Source organism: Chelonia mydas, chromosome 17 (genome assembly GCF_015237465.2).
Source record: "Chelonia mydas isolate rCheMyd1 chromosome 17, rCheMyd1.pri.v2, whole genome shotgun sequence".
Classification (NCBI taxonomy): domain Eukaryota; kingdom Metazoa; phylum Chordata; order Testudines; family Cheloniidae; genus Chelonia; species Chelonia mydas.
In genome coordinates, this window is record NC_051257.2 from 19,817,178 (window position 1) to 19,842,245 (window position 25,068).

The 25,068-nt window shown below is 48.8% G+C and overlaps 1 protein-coding gene across 2 annotated transcripts in view; it reads left to right on the forward strand.

Moving 5' to 3' along the window:
• The first annotated feature begins 14 nt into the window (after positions 1–14).
• Positions 15–25,068, forward strand: part of MMP28 (matrix metallopeptidase 28) — a 43,761-nt gene continuing 18,707 nt past the window's right edge. The window contains exons 1-3 of one of the 2 annotated variants that reach the window (XM_043531080.1): positions 15–377; positions 12,671–12,750; positions 15,319–15,506. In XM_043531080.1, the coding sequence (XP_043387015.1) occupies positions 282–377; positions 12,671–12,750; positions 15,319–15,506 (364 nt within the window). In that variant the 5' untranslated portion in view covers positions 15–281. The remainder of the gene's footprint in view (positions 378–12,670; positions 12,751–15,318; positions 15,507–25,068) is intronic. The other variant, XM_037880736.2, reaches the window with a different exon arrangement.

Genomic DNA, 25,068 nt, shown 5'->3' on the forward strand with positions numbered 1-25,068 from the left:
GGGGCGCAGCGGCTGAAGCCAGGGGGGAACTTGGCCAAAGTTTGGGGGCACAGACCCAGCAGAATCGTGGCCAGCGGAGAGTTTCCAGCTGGTCCCCGCACGCTGCTGCCGGCGGATCTGCCAGAGCCCCGGGGCCGGGACCAGCCCCAGCGGGGGCGGCGAGCCGAGCCCCGCCCAGGCAGCTCGCCTCGGCCGGGCGTGCCGAGCCCTGCCCCAGCTGGCGAGCCCGGCCGGGCTGCTCCCGGGGCGAGGCGCCAGAGCGGCCGGCGGAGCGCACGGGGATGGAGGCGGCTGCCGCCCTGGCTGCCCTGGCCCTGGGGCTCCTGCTGCTGGCGCCGCCCGGCCCGGGGGCCAGCCTGGAGCGGGGGGCCGCCGAGGTGAGGGGCTGGGGCGAGGCGGGGGGAGCTGCCCAGCCCGGGGGGCCTCCGGGGTGCGCGGGGCAGAGGGATCCCGGGGGGCTGCGGGGATCCTGGGGAGCTCTGGGGGACTGCGGGGATCCCGGGGGGATCCCGGGGGGCTGCGGGGATCCCGGGGGACTGCGGGGATCCCGGGGGGCTCTGGGGGGCTGCAGGGATCCCGGGGGGCTGCGGGGATCCCGGGGGGCTCTGGGGGGGGCTGCGGGGATCCCGGGGGGCTCTGGGGATCCCGGGGGGCCCATGGGGAGATCCCGCTATCCCTCGCCCTAGAACAAAACGGGGCTACTTGAGAGACCAACTGAAATCGGCTCTAAGGGAAATCGGGGGATTCCTTTATCTGGGTCAGTTTGCCATTTTATTTGGGTTTCAGTTTATTTTTGTCTTTATGGCACGGAACGGGGGTCTCCCCTCCTGTTCGTTCTGGAGAATTTAGGTGTCAGATTTTGGCACAGAACAAAGGGAGCCTTTAGGGCTTTGAGGTTCCTCTCATGGGGCCTCTGATTCAGTGAAGATTTACACAGATGCATAATTTTCAAACCATGGGTAGAGTCCCATTGGGTTAACTGGGATTGCTCATGGTTTTAAAATCAAGCACGTGCATAAAACCAGGCAGCAGCATGGTTTTAAAGTATAACCTACAAGATCTGGGAGAAGCTGTTTCCACCCTCCCCCCGATCCCCCCAATTATTATCGGCATTGCCAACCCCAACTGCTCCAGAACCGTGAGCCCAGCTCTTAAAATTGTGAGACTGGCATAAAATCATGAGATTTACAAATAAATAAATAATTTTGGATTCTTTTTATTCCCCTCTGGGTTTTGAGCCTTAAGGTGTGTGTGTGTGACATTTTAAGCACCTCCCCTCAGTCCTGAGGGTTAGAAAAACAGGAAAGATGGACCAGTGTTTAGGGCCTGGGACTTGGGAACCCTCTATTCAAATCCCTGCTCTGCCACTGACTTCCTGTGTGGCCTTGGGCATGTAGTCACTCTCTGCCTCAGTTCCGCATCTGTAAAATGGGGATAATAGCACTGCGTCACGGCGGGTTGGAAGGATGAATATGTTCAAGTGTGACATGCTCAGATACTACAGTCCCGCAGGCCACGTAAGTACCGTCAACGTTTATTTTTGTTTTTACATGAAAGTGGAGATGAGCGCTTTGAGATCTGCTGATGAAACGTGTTATCTAAGAGCTAGGTGGTGGTGGTATCAATAATAATAATTATCCTGAATTAATCACATGACTCCAGAAGCTGAGGTTTTAAGAAAAAACTCAAATTTGGCGAGACTTGTCATTAAAACCACAGGAGCAGGTAACACTGGACTACATAAACTAGACGTGCAAGTTTGTGTGCAAATTGTTAATCGTTTTATTTCCTGGCTCGGCCTTTGGTTTTCTTTGTGTTAGTGGTGACTGTGATGGCAATAAAAAATAAAGTTGAAAAGCTACATCTGAAATATCTGAATGTTGAACCGTTATTATCCCCTCTATGCACATGGAGAAAAGGAGGGTGTGGATTCAGATTGGATTCGAATTTGGGAGAGTTGGCTCCCAGTCCCATGGTGAGGGCACTGGCCAACGTTTAGCTGATTCAGGGAAGCACTTTGCCAATTCTCCTTGCAGTCAGCGGGACTTTCTTAAAACAGTGGGGTGTGTGCTTCGGTCCCATTGGCATCAATTAAAGTTAAGCACATGCTTAAAGGTAAGCACGTGCGGAAGTGTTTTCCGGAACCTGGCTCCCTGTGTACAATACATTAAATGACAAAATCCCTGTAGCTTGATGAAGGAAACGCCATAAAGCCATTAGAAATAGGCAGAAAGATTGTTTAGAAAAGAAAGGCAGAGAAAGGGTGGGAATACTTGTGGCACCTTAGAGACTAACCAATTTATTTGAGCATGAGCTTTCGTGAGCTACAGCTCACTTCATCGGATGCATAAAGGGTTCTCGGAGAAGTGAGAGAGAATGTAAGGCATAGCTGAAACCTCACTGAGGAATTTTTTATACCTCCTCCCCCAATATCGCCGTGGTGTCTGGCTCCCGTTTCTCTCCCCCTTCACATGCTCAGTCATGAATGTACTTCCCTAGGAATATTTATATGTGCTGAGAAATCCTCCAAAATATTCCTAAATCTGCCTTCACTTGGTATAGTAGCTCCTCCAACGTAGCCACTCAGTCCGTGTGTGTAAAATTGAGCTTGCCAGCACGGGCAGGAGTGGATTTTGTATTTTTGTTTGTTATCGAGTGCTGGGATTAGCCTGCTGTGTTGTGAGAGGTAGTGTGTGTTCCCTCTCCCTTGTTGTATCATGCGGCTTCAGTGGAATTGGTGCTGCCTTTAAAGGAACTAAACACGAGGGCTGTCCACTAATCGCAGTTAACGTCAGCGATTAACGCAAAACAAATTAACGAGATTTAAAAAAAAAAATTGCAGTTTTAATCGCACTGTTAAAGAGTAATAGAATACCAATTTAAATGTATCGTAAATGTTTCTGGATGTTTTTCTACCTTTTCAAATATATTGATTTCAATTACAACACAGAATGTGAAGTGTACAGTGCTCACTTTATATAGGGTGACCAGATAGCAACTGTGGAAAAAACAGGACGGGGTGGGGGGTAATAGATGGATATATAAGAAAAAGTCCCAAAAAACAGGACTGTTCCTTAAAAATGGGACATCTGGTCACCCTAACTTTATATTATTATTTTTTATTACAAATATTTGCACAGTAAAAAAGATAATGATGCAAAGCCGTGTAAACCGACGCACCTTCATTTTCATCATCTGACTTAGATGCTGCCAACAGAAATTAACTCTCTTTTTTTTAACAAGCATCATCAGCATGGAAGTGTGTTCTCTGGAATGGTGATTGAAGCATGAAGGGGCATGCGAATGTTTAGCATATCTGGCATGTAAATACCTTGCAATGCCGTCTACAATAGTGCCATGTGAATACCTGTTCTCTTTTTCTGGTGACATTGTAAATGAGAAGCAGGCAGCATTATCTCCCGTAAATGTAAAGAAACTTGTTTGTCTGAGCGATTGGCTGAACAAATAGTAGGACTGAGTGGACTTGTAGGCTCTAAAGTTTTACATTGTTTTGATATTGAGCGCAGTTATGTAAAAAAACAGTTACATTTGTCAGTTTCACTTTCACAATAAAGAGATTGCACTACAGTACTTGTATGAGGTGAATTGAAAAATATTATTTCTGTAGTTTATCTTTTTCACAGTGCAAATATTTGTCATCAATAAGAATAATATAAAGTGAACACAGCACACTTTGCATTCTGTGTTGTAATCAATTTATTTGAAAATGGAGGAAAAACATCCAAAAATATTTATCATAAATTTAAATTGGTATTCTGCTATTGTTTAAAACTGCGATTAATCATGACTTTTTTTAATCTTACAATTAATTGTGATTTTTTTTTAAAATCATTTGGCAACCCTACCCAAAACCTCACTCTTGTGGGGCTAACCTCGCACTCCTACCACAGCAGGAAATAGGGGATGTTGGAGTGGCAGAAATCAAATATGTCCCACTTTATTGAACCGTGGATCTATCACGTTGCCCACATCAGAGGCTTTTCATCAGAGCAAGGCTGGGAAGGGTTAGGTTTTATTAGCACACGTCGATAAATGTCAATTTCAGCATATACACGCAAAGGGAGGGGGAAAATGTTTGGATAATATTTGAAATTTACAGATAGGCAAAGAAAGAAAAATGCTGCTTGAAAACTAAGACCTTCTGGGGAAGGCACTGGACTTGGATGGATTAGTTTACACTCCCAGCTTGGTCACCGACTGTCCTTGTGCAAATCACTTAGGCCTGCTCTCCGTTTAAAGATTAGATGGATTTAGCTCCACTCTCTGAGAAATTTCACACCCTGAGTCCTAACCCATGGGGAAAGACACAACTAGGTCGGTGGAAGAATTCTTCTGTAAATCTAGCTACCGCCTCGCAGTGGTGGATTAACGACCTCGACGGGAAAACCCCTTCTGTCGCTGTTGGCAGCATCTACACCATGGCAGCCCAGCTGCAGCCCCGTATCTGTCCTGCTAGAGCGGCTGTAGCGAAAACATGCCCAGAGACATGGACTCTCTCTGGGCTCTCTGGGCCAGGGACTATCTCTTGCCAAGTATCTCCGCAGGGTCTCGCCCAATGAGATGCTGGTCTGTAGGTGCTATTGTATTTCTGCTAAGAGTGACACCCCCACAAACTTTCCTTGTGAAAGATTTAAATTAAACTGTTTTAAAAAATTCTGCTGCTGGAATAATTCCTTCAATTTGGCACCAGTATATTTCCCCCCTTAACAGGAGGACAAGCAGCACTGGGGTGGAGGGAGAGGTCATGAGTCGATTTCCTGTAAGGAATAACAGTCATAATTTTATTGATCCTGTAATCTAAGGAGGAATAAAAGGCTCATTAGATCATAGCTGCTAACAATGGCTAGTGATCGCACCGAGGTGTCAAAGTTCAAAGATAGCTCAGTGGTTTGAGCATTGGCCTGCTAAACCCAGGGTTGTGAGTCAATCCTTGAGGGGGCCATTTAGGGATCTGGGGCAAAAATTGGGGATCGGTCCTGCTTTGAGCAGGGAGTGGGACTAGATGACCTCCTGAGGTCCCTTCCAACCCTGATGTTCTACGATTCTACGAACGTGAACCTCCATGTGGATAATTGCGATGCAATTACATGAGTCACAGATGTGAATGTGCAGCGTGAACAATCAAACTTTCTTTACAGCTGGGTCATGAAACAATCATTGCTTGTTGCTGAAAAGAACGCCCTGGAGTCAAATGTTCGAAAGCTTCTGGGACCAGTCAGATTTCGCTTTCCTGACTTTTATTCTGACTAATGGTGACGGATTCTATTTTTTTCCTCTCTTGATATCCCTTTAAAAACAAAACCAAGCCCCCCCTTCCCCCAAACATTTAATACTTTTTAAAAAGACTAGCGTGTGAAAACTGGTTTGGCAGGTATTTGGGTGTTTGTTGGGTCAGAGCCTCATTCTGAATGCTGGCAAAACTCCCCCAAGCTCCTTAACCCATCTGGTTTCACTTGCACCACAGTGACTCCTGCCTCTCCCGGGGGTGAGCGAGATGACCACTGGGCCACCGAGCGGGGAATGCAGGCTCAGTCGCAAGTCGTTGCAGTCGCTCAGGGCAAAGCCGAGAAGGCTGTCTGCGTCTACAACGGCAGTTATTTTCCCAGCGTCCGTGCTGAGTGAAGGGAGTGTACGGTAGCCAGAGCGCGGAGGCCGGAAGACGAAAGGAGGGGGGAGACATACAGTTCACGAGCAAAGGGGAAATTCTAGTTTATGCTGATGTGAAATTTATTTATTTAATATTAAAGCAACTGAGAAGAATCTCTTTGATTGCTCAGCGGAAAATAACACGGCACAGATGACACAAAGGTCTGAAACTGTGTACATTTCAACCTCCTCGTGGTGGCTAGATGTATTTAATTTTTATAGGGATATAATATGTATTATTGGTGTTCCAGCACCACCCGTGCTCTGCTTGGTGTTTTCCAAACAAGCAGGAAGCCACTGGGCCAGGTTGGTATAGTGCCGTTGCAGGTCTGGTCCACTGAAATTGATGAAGATACTCCATTTACACCAGCTGAAGATCTAGCCCACAGTCCCTGCCCAGAAAAGGCAGGTCAAGAAGACAAACAAAGCATGAAGAGCTTGGAAAAGGCTTAAAATATACGGTCAAAATGTAAACAGCTTACATGTTCTATCTTCGTTCCAATCATTCTGTTGTCGGTTAATTTCATGTTGGAGTGGGTCTTGAGGGACATGCAGGAGAGAGCATTCCTTATGGAGGAATTTCATATGCAGGGGTGGCATGGGAGGAAGAGTAAAGCAGGGTGTTGGTTTAACCGATCTCGGACCTCGTTTTCCGTTGAACTTGGTTCGTGTACCTTTTCAGCGATGGAGGAAACTAGGGCTGTACTTGAAGTATCATATGTGTGTTTGAAAAAAGATCCATGAGGACTCACTCCAAGAGGTTGTGCCGTCCAGAGTGCAGCTTGGGAGTGTGGGAAATAGACAAACAAGAAGTCTTTGCATCCCCCTAAACCACATGTTTAGAAAGCAGTGAACAGCTTAGGGTGATGCAGGTAGCATAGATCCTACCATCGCACTGTTTATCCTCCTACAGCGCTCTTCACCCAAGCATCTTGCCATGCTTTGTAAACGTTAATTAAATCCTTATCAGTCCTGTGAAGTAGGTAAGTATCGTTATCCCTGTTGGAGGGAAACTGAGGCACGGGAGTTAAGGGCCTTCATTTCAGAGGTGATGAGCACCTGCAGCTCCCATTGAATTTCAGTGACGCTATTGGCCCTCTGCGTGTCTTCGCTGCCCCTAAGCAGGGGTGCTGGAAGGGCTGCCGTACCCCCTGGCTTGAAGGGGTTTCCATCATATCCAGGGTTTACAGATGGGTTCAATGGCTCGCAGCTCCCCCCCCCCCCACTGTACAAATTGTTTACTGTGCTAGCCATTGGTAACGCTGACCTTGCAGGAGGGAACTCATTGGTTTAACTGCTGAATTGGAATGCACGTGGATTCGCTTGCGTGGCAGCCACTTTATCCACTGTGACGGGGAAAGGGAGATACAAAAATAGGTTCCTTGTAGATTTCTGAGTTGTGCCAGGTGGGACCGATAGCCAGAGAGAGGCTGAGGTCCAAAGGACGTGGCATGCAGCTGAAACTATCATTCAAACGAGGGAGAAGGGCTTTCGGAGTGTTTCTGATCTAAAACAATTACGATCTGACTGAAGTCCCGCTGTCTTGGGGTTAAGGATTCAACCTGCAACTAAAATCTGCTGCTTCTAATTGTGGTTTCCAAGGGGAGGAAATTCAAATGGTATTTGCTTCTTGCCTATGGACACTTTCAAGTGAGGAAACACCTTGCCCTCGGCCTGAAGTGTCCATAGGGATGTTTTCCCCGGCGGGAACTCTTGCTCTCTTGGAGTGTTATCCGAGGCGAGGCCAGGACGTTGCAGCTTTGTCTTCCCTTCCAGCTGCAGGCAACCAGGGCCAAGCTTCATGCAAGTCGTTCATGGGAACAGCAGTGGGTAGGCTGTCTGCTCCAGGGCTGAAGCCTCTGCCATAAAGGCCTAATTGGCTTCAATGGGCTTTGGGTCAGGCCCTGACCAGGAAAGCAGGATCTCTATCATAGGTACTTACAAGGCCCCCATTGCCTTAGTACCCGAGTCCCCATATCCTCAAAGGTATGAAAGTGCCAACTGCCAAGTTCCCATTGAAATCAATGGTCCTTAGGTGCCTATATACCTTTGAGGATCTGGGCCTGAATGCCTCATGCTCTTTGGTGTATTTATCTTCACAGCGCCCCTGTGGGGCAGGGCAGGGCAGGGCTGTTCTCCTTGTCCTATGGATAAGGAACCAAGGCATAGAGAGGCTACACCATTTCACTTCCCTGCCTCAGTTTCCCTGTCTGCCAAATGGGATAATACAGGCCACCTTTTAGGGGTGTGCTCCTTTGTCAGTGAGCATCCGTGTCAGGGCCTGAAAGGGTCAAATACCTTCGCCACTTTCACCCCATGAATCCCCTCCCCCGCAGCATCCTCAGCCCTGTGCATAGTAAGTCCTTCCTGCCCTGGCTTGATCTACTCCCTGGGGCACTTGCTGCCTTCTGTGAGCAGCTCTGGCTTTGAACCAGCCAGAAGAATTTCCCTCTTGTTTTGCTCCATTCTCCGGTGCAGAGAGAGTGCTGGGCATGTTCTCCTTTAATGCTCAACTATTCATTTCCTGCTGCTTTTTATATTGCATGGAAAACAGAATTTCCCCTTCTGTGGCAGCGGACGGGATGGGGTGGGGGCTAAAACTTTCCTAGCATTGCGAAACTTTTAATGATGGCTTCTAGCTCTGCCTAGTAACTTTAAACTGTAGCTGTAATGAGATTTAATCATCTTGTTTTGATCAAGAGACATTAAATCCCCCTATTTGTATTCTCCGGGGTGGGGGTTCAGAGCTGTGGCAATTCTAGAGGCTGTGTTGTCTATTGGTTAGAGCAGAGGTGGCTGAGAGTCAGGATTCTTGGGTTCCATTGTTATAGTCAAAGGTCTCTGGTGCAGGGACCTTGCCCCCGATCCCCAAAGGTATTTAGGCACCTGCATTCCATTGATTTCAGTGGGAATTAGGTGCCTAAATACCTTTGAGGACCTGGACCCTTGTCGTGTTCAATGTCTGATAATTGCCATGCAGAGCCAGAGAACTAGACACACAAAGCAGAACTCACCCCTTTGTGGATGGCCAGCATAAAACCTATATCCATTTCACTACTAGAGGTTTGTATCTGCATCTGATCAATGATCCGCAAAAAAAGGTCCGCAAATATCTGTGGATTTGCAGGGCTCTATTCGCCACCTCTCCGTGCAGGAGTGAATGTCACCCACAAGGACTAATCATGCTCTATCCAGGGTCTGTGCAATTGATTACATAACTGGTCCCCAGAGTAATAATGGAAACCATTTAAAAATAAACATTCCCCTGCTGTGTTTACAACCCAAATATTTCCTCCCATGAGAGCTGGCAAGTGAAACTGACCAGAAACGAAAGGAAAGGTGACAAGCCTAGTTTCATTTTCAAAGCGGAGTGAAATCCAGAACCTTTTAAGGGCTTGTATATGCTGGGGAGCTAATTCAGATTGGGCACAGTATGAATTTAAAGCAGCACAGCTATTCCTGATTAACCCCACTTTGTGGATTAAACTGATGTGGAATATGGCACTCTGGAATAAAAGCATCCAAACCGAGAGTTAATCAGGAATAGCGATTCTGGAGTAACTCTCCATAGAGACAAGCGCTTCACACACAGCATGAGACCTTGTTGACCCACACAATTACTCCAGAATAGCGACTGTGCTTTAAATTCACACCCTACCTAAATTGCAGTTAACTTTCAACTACAGACAAGCCCTTTGTAGAGAAAAATACATTAGATTTCCCCCCCTCCCCGTTTTAAGAATTTGAGGTATTATTAAAGCACACACACGGGAATGTGCTTAAAACGTGACTTCTTTTTAAAACCGAGTATCCCTTTGAATGTTTGTAAAGGGCTTTTAGACTCTCTGATTGGAAATATGTTGTGGCATAACAGTATTGTAATAAGACCGTGCATTTTTTGTATCAGGGGCGTCGGCTTTCCATTTGTGCTGCATTGCACCTTTGGGTGCAATGAAAGAGTTGGAAATAAGACCAGCAAGCACCATACAAGTAACTGGTGGTGATCTGAGTTCATCTGCGGAGTAACAAATACAAAGGCATAGGTGTTAAAGAGGGGAGGGGAGGGGAGAGAAACCGTCTTATTCCTCAGACATTTTTTTTCTATGCTGTGTGGTTGTAACCGTGTCAGTCCTAGGATCTTAGAGAGACAAGGTGAGTGAGGTGATGGTTTTTGTTGGCCCAACTTCTGTTGCTGAGAGAGAGAAGCTTTCCAGCGAGACAGATCTCTTCTTGAAGCTCGGCTCTCTCACCAACAGAAGTTGGGCCAATAAAAGAGATCACCGTGCCCACCTTGTGTCTCTAACGTTTTGTGTGTGTTTGGCTATACCAGGTGTTGTATATCACAACTGGAAAGACACAGTCTCTGGCAGGGCTATATGATGAAATCTGTGGTCTGCCTGCATTTCCCCTCCCTCAACTTGGGTGTATTGACTCCAGGAATGCTGATAAGGAAAGGGGAGTACCGGAGAGAACAGAGATGGAACAGCGCAGTGCCTCTGGGGGTCTGCTGGTCTCTGCTGAGTCTTGGCTAGAAGCTGGATTAATGAGAAATGAGCTCTCTTTGTAGCATGCTAGGATAGCATGTAATGGAAACGGCTTGGCTTTCCCTGAAAGCGATTGCTCACAAAGACCGAGCCAAACAGCAAAGTCACCCGAATTGATCAGAAGCGCGAGGGCTGCGTGCAGTGAGATGAGATTCAGTGCTAATGAATTTAAAGTCAGACACCTAGGAACAATAATTGGAAACCTTAGGACCTGAGCGCCTCACTACCATGGATGGATTCGTCCTCACAACCTCCCTGGGAGGCCGGGCAGGATCCCCATTGTACAGATGGGGAATTGAGGCACGGGGACACCATGGTCTTGTCTACACTGAAAAATGTTTCTGTTTCAGGTATGCTGGTATAGTTAAAGGGGCAAAAACCCCGAGGCTAGATGCACTTGTGGTCTAAAAGCTTTTGTATCAGTATAGCCTTTTCTGATTCAGCAGAGCAAAATGATCGATACCAGTATAACTGGGTCTGTGCAAAGGCTTTTAGTGATGTAACTCTGTCCGCAACAGACTCTGTTTAAGTCAGATTTGAGTTAATGGTAGTATCAGTCACGTTGCTGTGTTAATCACACACACACACACACACACCCCCCCCCCGTAAGTCCGTGGCAGAGCTGAGAATTGAACCCAGATCTCGTGGCGAAAGCTCTAGCCTATCTTAGACCCACTGTAGTGAAGGACAGTGCTGGAGAAGAAGGCCTCCGAGAAGAGAGTCTGAAGAAACTGAGATTATAGCCTGGGAAGGAGAAGACTGAAGGAAGGCAGCTATAAACAATTCTGAGGAGTGAAGGGAGGGAACTGTTCGTCTCACAGAATAATAGGAGCAGCAGGCTAAATGTGATGGAGGAAGAAATCCCAGATCTGCTCGTAGCCATAGCAACTGGAGGCTGGAATGGACTCGCCAAAGGGAGTTGCGACAACTAGGCCCTGATCCTGCTCACGTTGAATTCAGCGTCAAAGCTCCCATTGCGGGTGCAGGGTTATGGCCTGTCATGGCAGACACCAAAAAGGATGGGATGTTAATGCGACAGAGTGTAACTTGCCTGTCCAGGAACTGGGGAGGTGTAAGGTAAATAGTAGTTAAAAGCCATTGTTATGTTTGACAGCATATGTAAAGAAGTGAGATAAAACCGTAAATACTCTTGCTGAAAGGTTGCAATGTAACATAACTTTATTTCTCAGAATTCAGAGAGAACTACACAAGAACCCAAAAATCGGAGAGACAAAACAGGCTGCTCCCTGGGGGCAGGGAGGCATAACTTTCCAGCCTGACTCTCATCACAAGCTTCACTGCAGAGCCCTCTAGCCTGCAAGCAAGACCAGGAGCCCCTTCTCCCCTTAAAATGATAGCTTGCAAATCCAACATGGTCCTCAGGACACCACAAATATATAGTTTAAAACAAAATATCTACATCCACCCTGCTTAACCCACCCACCCAAATGTATTGGTGACACCTTGGATCATGAAAACAGCCCAGTTGGTCTCACTTCAGTTTCCCGTCAGTTACGCTCTCTGGTTCTCATTGCTAGCCGGGGAGGTTGGTTGTCTAATGAAATTGTTTCCACTGGGATGGGAGACAATTTCCTGAGAACTTTTCTATGCATCTTGTATGTTGGACCAAGTCTGACCTGACGAGGTCCCTTTATTTAAATAATTAATAATTAAAGAACAATCTGGAAAACAGAACTGCCTGTTTGCAGAGCAGAGAATGCCATGAGAGCATGTTCCCTCTCCAGTGATGCACCCGGTTCCGTTGCAGCAGAAGACCTTGCACACACAACTTCACTGTGGCCACAAATCTCTCCTGTGCTCGATCCTTTCCCCCACTGAAGGCCATGGGAGTCTGGCCATTGACTTTGTAGGGCGCAGAATGGAGCTGATCGACATCCGGCGTCTTCCTCGTCCCTCAGAGGCTTAGAACCATTTCAGGACGCTTGGTGAACTTTGGCTATGGGCTGTGTGGTCGGCAGGCTGTGCCCAGAGCTCTCTGTTTGAGAGGCACGTCGCAGTATTTCCAAAAACTCAGTGGCTCTCAAAAATGTTGGCAGTGTATTGTAATGAACGGGTGCGGGTATGTGGCAGTGCGAAAACTACTGCCCTCTGCTGGCTGGAATCAGAATGGCCCAATAATGTCATGAGGCCTATAGTGCCAGCAGAGAAAGAAGAGTCCCTTTTAGCTCAAAGTGGTAGAGGCTGATGCTTTTGGGACGGGAAGATCTCAGTTCTGTGACTTCTGTCCCCACGAAAATCACAAGTAAGCAACATCCACGCAACTGTGTACTCCTAGGTGGGCCTGGTTTTGCTGCACTATTTCCAGACGTGAACACTGTGTCCCAAGCAATCAAGTGCAGATGAGCGACTGTTAATACTTTCAGGCTTTTTTTTTCCCCCCCAATTGTGCTTCAGCTGTGACTTAGTTTTCTCTCTTCCTGTTTTTCCTTTGATGGCAGATGTTCCTGGAGAAGTATGGCTACTTTGATGAGCCAGCTCCTAGCGGACCCACGTCTGCGCAGTTCGCAGAAGCAGTGAGGTAAGAATCTTCCTTCGTGTAGAAATTTCAAATGCAGCAAACCAAGATCCCCATCCAGCCCCCGGCTTCTGGGTTGTGTGAGCTGCCCCCTGGCCTTAGATGGGGTTGCCAACTTTCTACTCACACAAAACTGAACACCCTGGCACCGCCCCTTTGCCGAAGCCCCACCCCCCACTCACTCCACCCCCGCACCCTGCTGTCGCTTGCTCTCCTCACCCTCAATCACTCGCTCATTTTCACCAGGCTGGCTCAGGGGGCTCGGGTGCGGGAGGGGTTGGGGGCTCCAGCTGGGGGGCGCGGGCTCCGGAGTGGGGCCAGAAATGAGTTCAGAGTGCGGGAGGGTGCTCCAGGCTGAGGCAGTGGGTTAGGATATGGGGGGGCATGAGGGCTCCAGCTGGGGGTGCAGACTCTGGGGTGGGGCTGGGGATGAAGGGTTTCCAGTGTAGGAGAGTGCTCTGGGCTGGGACCGACAGGTTCAGAGGGCAGGAGGGGGCTCTGGGCTGGGGCTGGAGTGTGGGAGGTGTGAGGGCTCCAGCTGGGGGTGCGGGCTCTGGGGTGGGGCTGGGGTTGAGGGGTTCGGAGGGCAGGAGGGGAATGAGGGCTGAAGCAGGGGGTTGGGGCACGGGGGCGGGGTATCAGGCATGCAGGCTCTGGGCGGTGCTTACCTCAAGCAGCCTCCATGTCCCCCCACTTCCGTCTCCTACGCGGAGGCGCTGCCAGGCGGTTCTCCGCGCTGCCCCGTCCACAGGTGCTGCCCCCACAGTTCCCATTGGGGGGACAACATGGCAGCTGCTTCCCAGGAGCCGCGTGGCGTGGAGGTTAGCAGGGAGGCCACCAACCGGAAAAGTCGTTGATCGGAGCTGCCAGGATCCCTTTTTGACCGGGTGAAAATCAGACACCTGGTCACCCTAACCGTAAAGTCTCTTCCCAGCAAAGGTCTTTTGCTATGCTCTGTCTCCCTTATGAGCAGACAAAAGCACAGCTGGTTGTTCTAAAATACACAGCCGCATGCCCAGCGCCATTCAGCCCAGTATCTTACTGCACTGATTAGTTTTCCTTTTATGGCCTGGTTAGAATAATATCTGCAGCAATGCTGCAGTTCACGGCTGGCTGGAAGATTTCATGAATGCCTGGGATGACAGCCACGCTTATAACAACAACACCACCGGGTCCTTCTATGGCGCTTTTCATCAGTGGATCTCAAAGCACATTACACAGGAGGCCCCCTTTGTATCATCACCCCCATTTTGCAAATGGGTAAACTGAGGCACGAGACATGAGTTGCCCAAGGTCACCCAGAAGGTCAGGAATAGAACCCAGGTCTCCTGAGCGCTAGTCAGGTGCTCTGTTCCCTAGGATGCACTGTCTATGTTCTCTCCTACGCTGGTGTAGAGGGGCCATAGATTTTGAGGCCAGAAGGGTCCATCGTGATTGAAGGGTATCATAGAATCATAGAATATCAGGGTTGGAAGGGACCTCAGGAGGTCATCTAGTCCCACCCCCTGCTCAGAGCAGGACCAGTCCCCAACAAAAAGATTGTTGTCTCCAGGAAGCTGTGCTTCTCCTGGGGCTTTAGTTAACTGATTAATGCCAGGGGCGGGCCTCCCACCCCAGTGCATCCTCATGGATTGCGTTCGGTGCCATGGAGATTTGCCCTTTCCGAGGGAGCCTGGCTCCAGAGAGTTTACCCTCCCTTCCCCAAGTGCCCAGCCTATGAGCATCAGCGAGAGGGGAGTTTCACACTGGTAAAATGGCACATGTTAGAGGAGCGATCACGTGGCCACCAGCGGCCAAAGCAAACGCTATATCGACCCCTGGCTGTATTACGTTAACAGCCCCAGGAGCCTGTAGTGCAGCAGAGACAGCAGGAGTGCCGGGAGCTGTATGTGCCTGGGCCCAATCCCCTGACAGCGGACAGGGCTACAAAAGGTTCATACCCCGTCACACGGCAGACTCCTGTTCCAGCTCCCCTGGACCACACTCTGATCTCAGAGACACCTGTGTGCGCTCGGGTGACTGCACTGACTTCAATGCGTGTACCCCCGTCTAATTAAGGTCCAATCAATCCTGGGCCTCCCCTGCTAAGGCTGCCTGCCAGAGCCAGGTGTGCTTCTCATCTGTCTGCTGGGAGCTGAATGTGGAGACCTGCCTGTGAGAAACTGAACTGGGATGCACTGACTCATCTTAGCAAGGCAGGCAGTGTGGTGCAGCGGTTAGAGCACAGGCCTGGGAGTCGGGAGGCCTGGGTTCTAGTCCAGGCTCTGCTGTTGTGTTCCCTGCTCTGTGCCTCAGTTTCCCCTCTGTGCAGTGTGGGTAACCACATCAATAAACAGCTTTCAGATCTGTGGATGACACGTGCTGCATCCTGCTCGCAGTACAAAGAGAGCTTTGCCGTGGGACTGGGATCTGGTCCTAGAGGTGTAGAGTACTATCATTTCCCATAATGCACCAATGCCAGTGGCTATTCCGTGTGAACCAGTGATTGAGGGCTGGTCGTGCTATCATCCTGCGTGGCCATTCAGTTCCCCACCGTCTGCGCTGCCTCTGATGTTTCCCCTTCTTTCCCAGGGAGTTCCAGTGGGTGACCCACCTGCCTCTCAGCGGGGTCCTGGATACTTCCACGGTCCGCCAGATGAACCTGCCGCGGTGTGGTGTGAGTGATGCGGAAAGCCACACTGCCTGGGCCGAGCGGGTACATGCCCTGCTCTCCGGCAGACGGGCCAAGACGAGACGCGGGAAGCGCTACGCACAGCAGGGTAGGTGCTTTCACTGGTCACGGAGATTTTCATGGGCTGAGCGCAATAATGCAGGCTGCTGGCCAATACAACCTGGCTACATGCTTCTGAACTTTTACATACTGTGACTTGATTCCCAGCGCTCCCATCACTTGGCTGAGGCGCTGGTAGCTAATCCAAGGAAAACAAGAGCAGGAGAAGACCTAGTAAGTTACCTCGTCCTGCTGCTGCCTAGGATGGATTGTTCCTAGAAGCTGCTGAAGATGGGCCCTTCTGCTGAGTTTTACCCATTCTTTTGCACAATCTGACCTCAGCAACAATTAGAGCTGATTGGAAACTGAAATTTCTGTTCCACAGGAAATTCTGAAATTTCGATTCTTTTTAGGGCTGTCAAGCGAATAAAAAAATTAATCGCGCTGTTAAACAATAACAGAATACCATTTATTTAAACATTTTTGAATGTTTTCTACATTTTCAAATATATTGATTTCAATTACAACACAGAATACAAAGTGTACGTGCTCACTTTATATTTATTTTTGATTACAAATATTTGCACTGTAAAAAACAAAAGAAACAGTATTTTTTCAATTCACCTCATACAAGTACGGTAGTGCCATCTCTTTCTCATGAAAGTGGAACTTACAAATGTAGAATTATGTCCCCCCCCAAAAAAACTGCATTCAAAAATAAAACAATGTAAAACTTTAGAGCCTACAAGTCCACTCAGTCCTACTTCAGCCGATTGCTCAGACAAACAAGTTTGGTTACAATTTGCAGGAGATAATACTGCCCGCTTCTTGTTTACAATGTCACCTGAAAGTGAGAACAGGCTTCCGCATGGCACTGTTGTAGCCAGCATCGCAAGATATTTACGTGCCAGACACCCTAAAGATTCATAGGTCCCTTCATGCTTCAACCACCGTTCCAGAGGACTTGCGTCCATGCTGATGACGGGTTCTGCTCGACAACGATCCAAAGCAGTGCGGACCGACGCATGTTCATTTTCATCATCTGAGTCAGATGCCACCAGCAGAAGGTTGATTTTCTTTTTTGGTGGTTTGGGTTCTGCAGTTTCCGCATCTGAGTGTTGCTCTTTTAAGACTTCTGAAAGCATGCACAGGAAGTAGGCCTGAGTGGACTTGTAGGCTCTGAAGTTTTACGTTGTTTTGTTTTTGAGCGCAGTTATGTAACAACAATAAAAATCTACATTTGTAAGTTGCGCTTTCATGATGAAGAGATGGCACTACAGTACTTGTATGAGGTGAACTGAAAAATACTGTTTCTTTTGTTTATCATTTTTACAGTCAAATATGTGTCATAAAAAATAACATAATGTGAGCACTGTATACTTTGTATTCTGTGTTGTAATAGAAATCCAATGTATTTGAAAATGTAGAAAAACATCCAAAAATATTTAATAAATATCAATTGGTATTCTACTGTTTAACAGTGCGCTTAATCGTGATTAATTTTTTTGAGTAAATTGTGTGAGTTAACTGTGATTAATCGACAGCCCAAATTCTTTTTTTCATTGTCCTGAATCATAATGAAAAGCCAAACTTTCCCATGGAACAAAAATTCCAAAAAATATCTATTTGGGAGCATCAAATTCTTCCATTTCACTGATGTTGAAACACTTCATTTTGGCAATGTTCAAACGTTATAATTAAAAGTATTATAATAAATACTGTATATATTATAGTATTAAAAGAATATTTAATGCAATATAAATGTCTAAACAAATCGAAATGATAAATCTTAAATGAAACTTTTGCATCTTATCAAAATGCAACATTTTGACTTTCTCGAAATGAGAGCCCATAAGGATTTGTTTCAACATATTCCTTATTGAAATGGACATGGTCCCATGAAATATTTTGATTTGACAAAGCTGCATTTTCCAATAGAAAACTCTTCTGTTGGAAATATTTTAACCAGGTCTAGCAACCCTGAGATCCTGTTATTTATTCCAGATCATCTCCGCATGTCCTGCTAGGTCTGTTTTAAATTACTTTGGCAGCCACTGCAAGCATCCAGCTCTAGGCGTGGCCGGGGCAGTTGAATGTATCTTTTATTTAGTTCTTTTCCTGGCTTTACTGCAGTAATGTTATGCTTGGAGAAGATGGGGCAAGAAGATAGAATTATCTTTTCTCCCTTTCAAGGACATTTGAATGCATCTGTCTGTTTAAACATAATTTCACCCATTGGAACATAACATCCCTGATCAACATGAAGGAAATAGCTGCCCGAAATTAAAATTGTGTGACTGGGATCCAGGCTTGTTAGCGAGAAGTAAATTTTGGAAAACATGTATCTGCCTGTTCCAGCCTTTTGGAGGTTAATGGCTGAGCCACTGCTGAGTTGATCCCAGCACTAGGATTGTTTGGAAGGAATCGCACTGAACGTTGATTCTGAAAATTGTCCCAAGTTTCTCTCCACAGACAATAGCTTGCAAAGACACTGCTGTAAATGACTCTTATTCGGCATTGCTCTCAGTATTGCAAGTTCATGCCGTGCGGGTTCTATTCTATTCTCTCTCTTTTAGTGTCGTTTCTGAGCAATCTTCCAACTATGCATTAAGTAACATGGGTAACCTCTGGCATGCGTAGTTCATTCCTCCCTGGGGGAGCGGTGTGTGTGCTGTGGAGTGTCTTGTTTGGATAGGGTTTGGTTTTGCTTTAAATGTCCAAGCAAATGTGTTTGTATCTGAGAAGACAGGTCAGAGGAGTGTGCCTGGCAGTTGGAGTGGAAGCTGGTAAAGTTTGTGAGGGTCCTGTGGGAGTTAGGATTTAAAATTTTTATTAAAGCTAATGTTAAAAGAATTTACATAGTACATAAGTTGGGAAAAGAGTGTCTGTACATCTGGGTATAGTGCTTAGATTATTCACAAATACAAAGTTAGTTTTTTGAATGTCATATGCTACGTAGAGTACATAATCAGCAATAACCCAAATTTAGGTGAATAGATTTAACAATACAGTTTAGATATTAGAATCCGAATACTCAGGTACATCACTCATGAAAAGTTGCACAGAGATTTGGTTGCGCAAAGCAAAATAGATCAGTGAGTGGAGATTGTCCCTCAGTAATTTGAGAATTAGGTTGGTTGTCCATTTAGAAAATACAATCCATGAGGAAAGTCTTTGTTACTTTCCTGACTGCGCCTCTCATCGGCACTCCGGCTCATCCCTCCTGGTATTGCTGATGTCCAGTGATGTGTTCTACGTAGATGTCCACCTGATGGCATCTGACACCATGAGTTGCCGCATTGGCCAAGTGTAGCGTGGACCGTATCCGCATTCTCTCAGCACTTGTTTGTTACTGGGGGTCCCATGTGCCTAAGGCTCCGACAGTCAGTGTGTGTGTCTCGACCTGGTAACCCTTAGCTCTCAAGGTTTTGGCCAGAGGGGCATATTTCTCTACCTTTCGAGCTCGGGCATCGTCCTATTCTCGAAGGGCACTGTGGTGTCCACCATGATGATCTTCTTCTGGTCCTCATTGGTGATGACGATGTCCGGTCACAGTTGGCTGTCGGTTCCGGGGATATACTCTTAGACTGGCCCCTGAGGATGCTCTGTCTCCTGCACGTGTGAGTTTGACCCTTATAACAGAAAGTCCCTCGGTGCTTGAGGCATGGAGCTGTCGACTCTGGACCCCGTCCTGAAGTTTGGTGATTCTTTTTTTTTTTTAAAGCAAGATAACTAATGCACTGGTGCCATCTCATCGTGAAATCCAAGTGGAGCTAAGGCACAGGTAGATTTCCCCACAGTGTAGCTTTCAAGATCAAAACCCAGAGATGACCTTGCTGGGCTACATCACAATGGCCTTATCTGCGTTAGGATTATGATGGCCTATTTATCTCACTGTAACATAAACATCTTTTCTGGCAGGGAAGACAGAGCCCCTTGGTCCAGGCCATTGAGTGCCTTGAAGATAAGGACCAAGACCTCTCATTGTTTCTAGCTTGCTCAGGGAAGATTGCTTGGAGGAGGGGAAATTAAGGCAGGCTGGGCACCTCTCTGGGACTGATGGCTACTTAGGCCAGGTTAGGAGGCTCTCTTTTAGGACGGCTTATAACAAAACCACGTTCCTTAAAACTGGACACGTGACCCTACCAGTAATAACAATGGGCACAATTTGCAAATTAAGGGTCGGGCAGCTCCATCCGTATTTGGGCACCTAAATCAAAGTGCCTTGATTTTCAAAGTTGTTGAACAACTGCAGTTCCCGTTGAAATCAGCGGGCGTTCCAGATTGGCATCGCCTCTGAAACTCAGGATGCTTTGCCCTAGGTGCCTGTGTTCGAACGTAGGGGTTTGCACCTTGGTAGTGCCTCCCATTGGAGACTCTCAAAGTGCCTTGCGAGGAGGAAACCGTGATCACCAGTCTGGGTGTATGTCTGTCCATTGAGTCAATTGCTTCAGACTTTCTGGTCATAGATTTGTTGCTACAGGGCCGGATTTGCCTCCGAGCTGGGCACGCCTAACGCCAGGCGAGTCAGCACCGTCACACCCATTTACCCAGCCCCTCAGCTGCCTTCCAAATACGCCGGTCAGTAACGTGCTTTGTGGTGAGAGCGGGCTGGGCGCAGCTGTGCCTGGGACATGGGAAAAGTTAATGAGCGATTAGGTAAGTGCCAGCGACAAGTCTGCATCTGTTTTAGCGGCTGAGGTTGGTGGTGGGGTGGGGAATGTTCCCCAGAGTCAGCACGTCCCCCCTGGGGCCGGGCAGGATTGTTACACGCAGCTGGTTTCCCTACAACAAAAACGGGACTCTTCTTCGCATCTTTCCTACAAACTGTATCTTGGCAGGGCTCCAGGGAGATAAGACCGAGCGTTTGTAGGCGGGGGGCGGGGAAGCGAACAGGATATAGGCAAGGCAGGTTTACGGAGGAGACCGAGGCAGGCAGGGCCACATGGGCTGCGGAGGAGAAGGTGCTGGAACTGTGATGGAGCAGAAGGGAGGGAGTGCTAAAGAACAGGGAGCAGGGAGAGCTGTAGAGAGACCAGGAGATAGACAGGAGCAGCCCCCTGCGGTCGAGGGGGGGTGATTTGGAACAGGATCCTGGACTGACTCGAGTGCCACGGGGTTGGTCTGGGGAGGGTGCTGTGTGCTGGGCTACTCTGCCCGCATCCGAAGCAGAGCAGCAGCGTTCTGCCGGAGGCCGGAGAGCAGGGGCTCGGGGAGGCTGCAGAGAATCCCGACCCTCGGTCCCCTGCTCTAAGCCCTGCTTAATGCCCCCTCCCTGTTCTGGCTCGCCCAGCCTGTTCTGTCCCAGGAAACCTGGGCCGGGCGTCCTTGCTGCCGGGACCTGGTGGAACTGGATAAGGTTCAGAGAAGGGCAAGAAAGATGATCAAGGCTATGGAATGGCTTCTGTAGGAGGAGAGACCAAAAAGATGAAGGCTCTTCACCTTGGAAAAGCGACGGCCACAGGGGGGAGATGTTCGAGGTCTATAAAGCCACGAATGGTGTAGAAAAAGTATATGGAGAAGTGTTATTTACCCCTTCACCCAGTGCAAAAACCAGGGGGCACCTGATGAAATTAATAGGCCGCAGATTTAATGCAAACGAGAAGTACTTGTTCACACAAGGCACAACTAACCTGTGGAACTCCTTGCCAGGGGATGTTGTGAAGGCCACAAGAATAACTGTGTTCAAAAAAGAACTGGATACGTTCATGGAGGATAGGTCCATCAATAGCCATGGTGATCAGGGACAGAACCCCATGCTCAAGGTGACCCTAAGCCTCTGACTGCCAGAAACTGGTAGTGGAAGATGGTGGATCACTCCAGAATTGCCCTGTTCAGTACGCTCCCCCTGAAGCTGCGGCATGGGACACTGTCAGAGACAGGACACTGGGCTAGGCAGAACATGGTCTGACCCAGTATGGCAACTCTTATGTTCTTATGATGCCCCTTGCACTGTTTTATGTGACTTCTCTCCCTTTGTCTTCCTTGGGCAGGGTCAATGTTCAGTGACAGAGCCCTCGCAGCATTCACAACAGTGCCTTTCTCTGGTACAGACACCCAGGGTTAATCTGGGCATCCTGAAGCTGTACATGGCAGCTGTTGATCCTTTCCTGACACTGGTTTCCAGTGCATCTATTTCTACCCTATCCCTGGTGATGACAAGCTGAAGTGACGTATGATGTGTGTGCATGCGTGTGAAATGTCCAGTCCGGTGACAGGTTAAATCATTTCGTCTGGCCAGAGTGTTGGCAGCAGGACCCACTGCGGCTGGGAAGTGGTCTCTTGCATCCTCAAAAGTCTTGGGACACTTTACAGATCATGTATAACAATCTTTCCATTCTTCACTGAAATGCAGCCACCTCTGGGGTGAAGGGCAGCAGCCATCATGGTGTGCAGGGAGAGGAAGGATTGGCAGGGAACCCTTACAAGTATGAGATCTTCAGTGTACATGGAGACTAGAGAGGATCTTATCTGACCGACCCACGTGCAGGGAGCTGCAGGGAATCCCAGTGTATCTGCCTTGCAGTGATGAACGTGCCAGGCACTTCTAGGCACTTCACATCTGGAGCTAAGCCCCCCAGCCCCGATGTGGATCGGGAGTTGGAATGCTGCAGAATCCATGGTGCCTTGAGAGAAAAACCTGGCACAGAGAGGCGCGTTCTTCCCTTGCCAAAGGGCATGTGAACCCGGTTGGCCTGGTGGTGGCGATGTAAATGAGAGGCTTTTTGGTCGCTGGGAGCTGTCTCTCTCTGTGTCTGGGGACAGCTGGGCCCTGCTGGCTCCAGAGCGAAGCCAGCAGGATGGGGTGTGAATTGTGCAAACATCACGTAACCTGCTGGGTTCTGAGTGCCCCAGAAACTTGGGGCCTGATCCTGCCTGGTGCTGGCCGCCCCGTGGACTTTGCAGTGGTGAAAACAGAATGAAAGAGGAGGGGTGTGGATGGGTCACTGCTACCCCAAGCCAGGGAGAGGCCATTGCTGTTAGCTGGGCCTCCCCCTGCTCCTGCTTACTCTAACCCCTGCTTCAGCGGTGGCCCCGAGGATCAAATTCTGCCCTTGGTGATGCACATGGGGTCAATGGGCGTGAGGGGTGTGCATCTGAGACCAGAGTCTGACCGCTAATCCATCCACTGAAGCCAGTGGCCTCTCTCCAGGGATGGACTTGGCCCAGGGACGTCTAAGGGCGCAACTGAGACTAAACCCACAAGAGAAGAGAAATGCAGCTCGGGAGAAATCATCTCTCTGAAGCCATAAACCATCTTCCCTTCCCACCCCCGTATGAGTCATTCCAGGGAGAGGGGGTTGGGGAGGAAGAGTCCCTAAGCGAGGCAGTCCAAGTGTGGGGGGTGAAGCTTCCAGCGCGCCTGGGAATGGAGGAAGTGGGCAAGGGGAGACATGGATTCCTCAGCTGGCTCTTCACGTCCTGTCAGGCCAGCTTCCTCGAGGGGGCGAATTGGGTAGAATGGACCAAAGCTAGGGAGGATGCTCTAGTTCCAACAGTTAGCTTGGGGCAGTTCTTCTGGCCTGTGTTATACAGGCCTGATGGTCAAGTGGTCCCTTCTGGCTTTAGAATCTATGAATTATGTTGACGTGTGGGCGGGGAAGGGGAAGAGAAGCTGAACACTCCTGCCACGTGATCCTCCCAGGGGAAATGCCGAGAGTGGCTGTGGCAGGACAAAGAGTGATTAGGCCCAGTGGCTGGGAAGCCAGACCCTCCAGAAGCTTTCTGCTGAGCTCATTGTTTATCCCGCTTTCAACAGGAAGCAATCTGTCTGAGCCGGGGTGAGCTTTGTTGGAAAAAGGGGAATAGCCGTGATGGGATCTTCTATTAGGTGACAGTCTCATCCGTGTGCTCCGCAATGCGAGCTCCCGATTACAACATGCTAGTTCCCTGCTGTGGATAAAACACTGTTGCATCTTGTAGTGTAGACTGGACCTAACCATGTTTTAACCCGAGTCCAAACTGGGGTCAGACCAGGGTTGGTTCTATGCAGCAAGATGGAGCCGTGTTTTGATCACGGCAGGGGACGAGCATGCTTCTGCTTGTGGCCATGCTAATTTAGGCACCAGATGCTCATAGAGGCAAGCACGCTGCAGACTGCATCTGCCCCTGAATCCTTCCCTGCTTTTTTCCGCCCCTGCCTCTAGCCCTATAGAATCCTTACCCTGCTGAGTTGGGGCTGGCAGTGGGGGAAACGTAACTGAGCCACTGTTCACTTCAGACAGGCTGCAGCATCTGTAGGTCCTGGCTTGGCTGCTGCAGTGAGAGCAGGGCCTCATCTTCCAGGCACCTCCCTGTAGTGTTCCCTGATGTCTGGTGCAGTGTTCCTTGATGTTTTAAGCCCCAGCCATGGTTTGCCTTTGCAATAGGGGACTGAGCTTGTTAGAAAGACGTGTCCTGTCACCTGCTTTAATCGCCAGCCCCAGACGTTTATCTGGCTGTGCCCACGACAGGAGAAGAGTGTGTCTGGAGGTATCTGCAACGAAGCCCTGAAACAGCCTCTGCAGGCTTTGGAAACGCTGGTCCATCAACGGGGATTAGCTGCGAAAAAGCCCTGCAAAAGCAGAGCCGAGCCGGGATAAACAGCAGGAAATGGGCACCCCACCGGGGAAAGACCCATCCGTCCAGGCTGCAGTTGCCTTTTCCTAGACCCCAGCGCTCGCTCTGCTTTAGCTGCGGGCTGCTGTGGCCCCAGAATGCGCAGACGCAGGGCCTGGTTCAGATTTTATTCTGCTGGAACTCATTGGCTTCACTGGAGTCTCTCCTGATTCGCACCAGTGCAAGTGAGATCCAAATCCTGCCTCAGCCTAAAGGAGCTAGAGGGGCCTCATCGATGTGCCTGGTGTCTGCTCACTTGGAAGGGGCTGATGCTAAGGGGTGAGAGGGACATATTCCCCACCACAGGCTGAACTGGCTGCTTCCACCCTGCAGGGCCGGGGAGTGAACAACTGGACTCGGAATCTGGTTAACACTCTCTGGTTAAATGCCAGGGGCCTGATCAGCTGTTGCCCTGCACCCTTGCATTGTCACTTACCCCAGGGCGTGTAAAATGCTACCATTCTGATCTGGTATGTTGCATGCACTTCACACTCACTTTGGACCAGCGCAGATGAAGACACAAAGTGCAGGGCCCCTGGAAAATTGAGCCCTATGTCTTTTTAAAAGGTCCTTCCCTACATCACAGACACTGCCTGGGATTAGACCAAGGGAACAACGGTTTAAATGCTTTGTCCCATTTGTTCCCTTTGTATGTTTAACTCTCCTGGGCCAACGAAATCCGGCGCCAGCTGGTTTAATTTTAGTGTTGAGTCAGTTACACTTTCTGGTTTTCACATACCAGCATCTTGTTGCAATGATGGGTTACAAATGCTGCAGGGCAAGATTTAAATCTGGATTTAAAATCTTCAAAGATCAAGGCCCAGATCCTCAAACTCCCATGGGAGTTAGGTGCCTAAAGTACCTCTGAGGATCTGGGCCCCAGTTCCCATTGTTGTACCAGGGTGAATAATGAGCTGTTCCACTAAGGGAATTTCTCTGGCTGTGACTGGGGCAGATTCAGCCCAATGTTGCAAACGTCTCTAACTTATGGTTTTGTAAGCTTCTTTCCCTGT